Genomic DNA, 4,079 nt, shown 5'->3' with positions numbered 1-4,079 from the left:
GCCCTTAAGCGCCAACGCTTCGCCCCCCCTCCCCCCCGCCTCCACCATGACCAGGCTACTTCTTGTTTTTCGTCGGCAGCGCCTTCCTGTTCGCCCACTCCACGGTCACATATCACTGGGAGAAGCAGGCGCCGTCCTGGCTGCAGCCCGTCGTCAAGAGCCTGCCCTTCTGGGCCGTCAAGGTGCGCGAGTCTGCAGCCGCGGCCGCGGCCGCAATGCCTTGCGCACTCGGCGGCGCACAGCAGTTGCTTCGCTTTGCAGGGCGCGCAAACAAAGTGAACCGGTTGTCGCGTTTGAGGATGTGTTCCTGTAGCTGCGATTTCGCATCGTCAAGAGCTACTGGTGTGCTGGACCCCCAGCCTGGGGGGGTTGATTTCGCAAAAACGGCCGCGAAACCTTCCGGCCAGCATGCCGTCCATCCCGCCACCCCCCTGCTCCTACTCCCCCTCCCCAGGTGTTTATCACCAAGCAGTGCCTCGACTTCCTGGCGTCCGCCTTCCTGGTCCTCACCTGGCGCGAGTGCCTCGTGGCCTGGGCCAGCGTCTACTACATCCCTCTCATCTGGATGGTGAGATCCGGCCCAGCCTCCGGGCTGCAGGCTGGGGGCCGGGTTGTGCGAGAACGGCGGTCGAAAGCCCCCGTTGCGTGAGCGTGGCGTGGGCTGGTGGAGGGCCACGCGTCGTAGACGGCCGCTTGGCAGGCCGGCGCCCTAGCTATCAGCGGCGGTCGCTTGCCGTTCTTAGAAAGGATCTCTTTCTTGCGCCTCTGCCTTGACACGTCAACATCACACGTGTCTGCTTGCGCGCGCGCGCGCACACACACACACACACATACACACACACACACACACACACACACACACACACACACTTTGTCGCTTTTCTGCGCCCCTCACAGGTGGGTGTCCTGGCGCTCGGTCAAATCCAAGCAGCTGGCAAGAAAGGCAAGGGCAAGGGCAAGGCCAAGCGGGACGGCGCGGGCGCCCCCACCGCAAACGGCGCGGCTGCCCTGCAGGACGCCGCCCCCGACGGCCTGCGGGCCACCAGCAGCGGCGTGGCGGAGGCCCTCGCAAAGGGCCTGCAGGACGCGGAGACCGCGCCGCGGCTGGCGGACGACGGGGATGGCGACGACGCGGCGGCGCCGGCCTCCAAGGAGGACTGATCTCGAGGGTCTGGCGCGGTCGCGTGTCGCTCCGAGGCGGCTCGTGTCTCGCGCGGACGGGCGGTAGCGGGACGGCGGGGCGGGCGGTGGTCAGTTGGGCAGCTGGTGGAGGGGGCTGCCGTCCTCGACAAGCAGCAATCATGTGCGGCATTTGATGGGAGTGCACTCGTGTATGTTGCCTTTCGCATGCAGTTTCGGGCTTTGCCAGGGCAGCGGCTTTCGTTCCGACGCAGCTTTACATGGGCATTGGCGCTGGACACTGCTGAGGTTGATGGTGTGGGCGCTGTACCATCTCGACCAGATTTACAAACCCTTGGCAGGTTTGCAGGGTCACATCGTTCACTTTGTAACACGCGTGTTTGGTGCAGGGGAATGGTGACATGTGCCCCACAGTATGAAAAAATGGACGCAGGCGGGGGGAGCAAGCGGGACAGCGTGATCGGCCAGGGTGTCGGGGGAATGGCGCGAATAGGAATCTCCATATGCGCATCACATGCATGGCATACAGGCATCAATTTCCGGCCACCGCTCAGCTCTCTTCTGGCGTTCCCAGGCGCGCCCATGCGCGCGCGCGCACGCGCGGCTGTCCCTGTCGCGGGGCATGCTATCCGCAGGGGTCCTTCATGCGTGATGCCAGGCGCGTGCGCGCGGAATTATGTAATGCGCCCATGCATCTCGCGCGATCGTGATGCCCCAGCATAAGCGTCGCTTCTCATCCCCGTGAGCAAAAAAGTGCAGAAGAGCGATGCGGTGCGGCGGCACGGGTGCAGCACAAGTCAGTCAAAGCGCCGCCCGCGTGTGCGGCGCCGGCGTGTTGCAAGGGTCAAAGCCACACCCTGCGGGTGTGGGTCGGAGAGGGGCTGGCACAAGCAAACACTGCGGGCAGACGGGCGGGTGGGATGGGGGTGGCGATGGGGCACGGCTGGCGCGTGCCCGCAGGAAGCAAAAAACAGGACTCCTACACGGTCCAAAAAATGGGTGTAATCACTCTAAACACATTTGTCTACTCGACCAAACGCCCCTGTGCCTGCCGCCGCGGCGGACGGAACGGCCAAATCGGCAGCCATGCACGGCTCGCAGGGGTATGTTCCGACCCCGTGCTCTCACAGCACAGGAGGCCCTCTGTGCTGTGAGAGCCGCCGCCCTGCTGCCCTCGCAGATCCACGAAACCGACGCAGCGGCCCACGCTTTGCCGCGAGCCCCGCAAACGCCCATCAGCCGTTGCAGCCATCCTGCATGGTGCAGCGGCGCCGATGCACCCAAAAACCCCGGAGAAATACTACGAAAGCAGCGTCTTATGCACCCCCCGCGTCCCCCGTGCCTTCTTCTGACGCCCTGGGCAGAGCGGGGCCGGCCGTTAGATGACATTCATCGCGGCCGCGCCGCTGCCGCGCGGCGCGCGCCGGCCCCATTGTTATGCGGCGGGCCGTGCATGAGTTTCCCCCAAGCATGGCCCTTTCAAAGGGGCGGCCCCTCCTGGGGGCCCGCCCCACCCGTTGCCTCACAGCTGGAGCCCCTCACAGCTGGAGACCCTCACAGCTGGAGTCCCTCGTAGCTGGAGCCCTTCACGGCTGGATACCTTCACAGCTAGAGCCCCTCACAGCTGGAGCCCCTCGGGCCCCCCCGCCGGGCAGCCCGACAGGCGAAGCCGTGGCGATGACGAGGCGCTGGTCCTGGGGGCGATGGGCCGCGCTGGCGCGTCTTGGCGCCTCTCACACGTCCCCCTCGCCCCCCGGCGGGCCGGCCTTGCGAGCCGGCGCGTCCGCGGCCGAGGCCGCCGCGCGGCGCGCCGCCTGGATGACTGCGCCGCCCAGCGGCCCGAGGGCGTCGAAAATGGCTGCGCCGACGCCGATGATCGCGATCGCGGGCGTGGCGGCGCTGGCGACGGCGCCGGAGCCGGAGCTGCTCTCGCGCGCTCTGGCGGGCGGCGCGCTCTGGCCCGCGCTCGCGGGCGCGCGGCCAGCACCGCCAACGGCAGGGCCGGCCTTCTCCGGCCCCTTCGACCCCTTCGCATCGGCCGCCTTGACGGGCGCCTGGTTCTTGGCAGCTCCCGACGCCGCGGACGCCTTCGCAGGGGGCGCGCCTTTCCCGGCGGCCTCCTTTGTCGCCGCCTGGGCGGGCGCGGGCGCCCGCGCCGGCGCCGGCGCCGGCGCCGGCGAGGCGCCCCTGGGGCTCGCAGGGGATGCGTAATCCGGCTCGTCGAGCTCTGGGCTGGCGAACGAGGTTGACGTCTTCCCCGGCTTGTACAGGGCGTCAACTGGCGTGGCCCATGACGCCGACAGCTTCTTGGGGGCCGGCGAGGCAGCCCGGGACGGCGGCGAGGCGGCCCGCGGCGGCGGCGAAGCTGGCCGGGGCGGCGGCGCGGGCGTGCCCTTGCGCGACGGCGTGGGCGACGACGCTGCGGGCGCCGCGGCCGTCGCGGCCGCGGCCGCCTCAGCCTCGCCGGGCAGCGCGGCGAAGGACGTGCCGGCGGCGCCCACGGCCGCCTTGATGCCCGCCTTGGCGGCCGCGGTCGAGCCTCTCGCGGGCTGCGCCTCCTTGTCAGCGGCGGCCTTCGCTCCGGCCCCGTTCGTGCGCGCGGCCTCGGCGGCGGCCGCCGCGGCCGCCGCGGCGCTGCGGCCCTTGTCCACGGCCGCGGCTGGCGGCAGCACCACGTCTTTGGACGCGAGCACCGACTGCACCGCCGCCTTCTGCGCCGCCGCGTCCAGCTCTTTTGCGATGCGGGCCTGCTGCGGCGCGGCCGCGGCCGCCGCGCGTGCCTCCTTTGCCGCGGCCGCCACCGCGGCAGCGGCCGCGGCCTCCGCCGCCGCCGCAAACTCAGCCGGCCCCTCCGCCTTGATCGCCGCGCCACCACTGCCGCCGTTGCCGCCGCCGCCGCGGCCGTTAGCCCCTGGCGGCCGTGGCCCCTTTCCGTTGGC

The 4,079-nt window shown here is 69.9% G+C and overlaps 2 protein-coding genes across 2 annotated transcripts in view; both read left to right on the top strand.

Annotated features, from left to right (window-relative positions):
- The window catches only part of MNEG_9048 (hypothetical protein), a gene marked incomplete at both ends in the record, with an annotated part of 5,664 nt that extends 4,503 nt beyond the window's left edge, over positions 1-1,161 (top strand). Inside the window, 3 exons of the mRNA XM_014042480.1 lie at positions 55-182; positions 455-568; positions 898-1,161. Coding sequence (XP_013897934.1) covers positions 55-182; positions 455-568; positions 898-1,161 — 506 coding nt within the window. The remainder of the gene's footprint in view (positions 1-54; positions 183-454; positions 569-897) is intronic.
- Positions 1,162-2,994: 1,833 nt separating this feature from the next.
- Positions 2,995-3,351, top strand: MNEG_9047 (hypothetical protein; the record flags this gene model as incomplete). Its single annotated transcript, XM_014042479.1, has 1 exon — positions 2,995-3,351. The coding sequence occupies one exon, from the start codon at positions 2,995-2,997 to the stop codon at positions 3,349-3,351; it is 357 nt and encodes a 118-aa protein (XP_013897933.1).
- Between the last annotated feature and the right edge of the window lie 728 nt (positions 3,352-4,079).

Source organism: Monoraphidium neglectum, assembly GCF_000611645.1.
Source record: "Monoraphidium neglectum strain SAG 48.87 unplaced genomic scaffold scaffold01802, whole genome shotgun sequence".
In the NCBI taxonomy this organism is placed as follows: domain Eukaryota; kingdom Viridiplantae; phylum Chlorophyta; class Chlorophyceae; order Sphaeropleales; family Selenastraceae; genus Monoraphidium; species Monoraphidium neglectum.
Note: the sequence above shows the minus strand (reverse complement) of the source record. Positions and strands in the feature narration are given on the sequence as shown.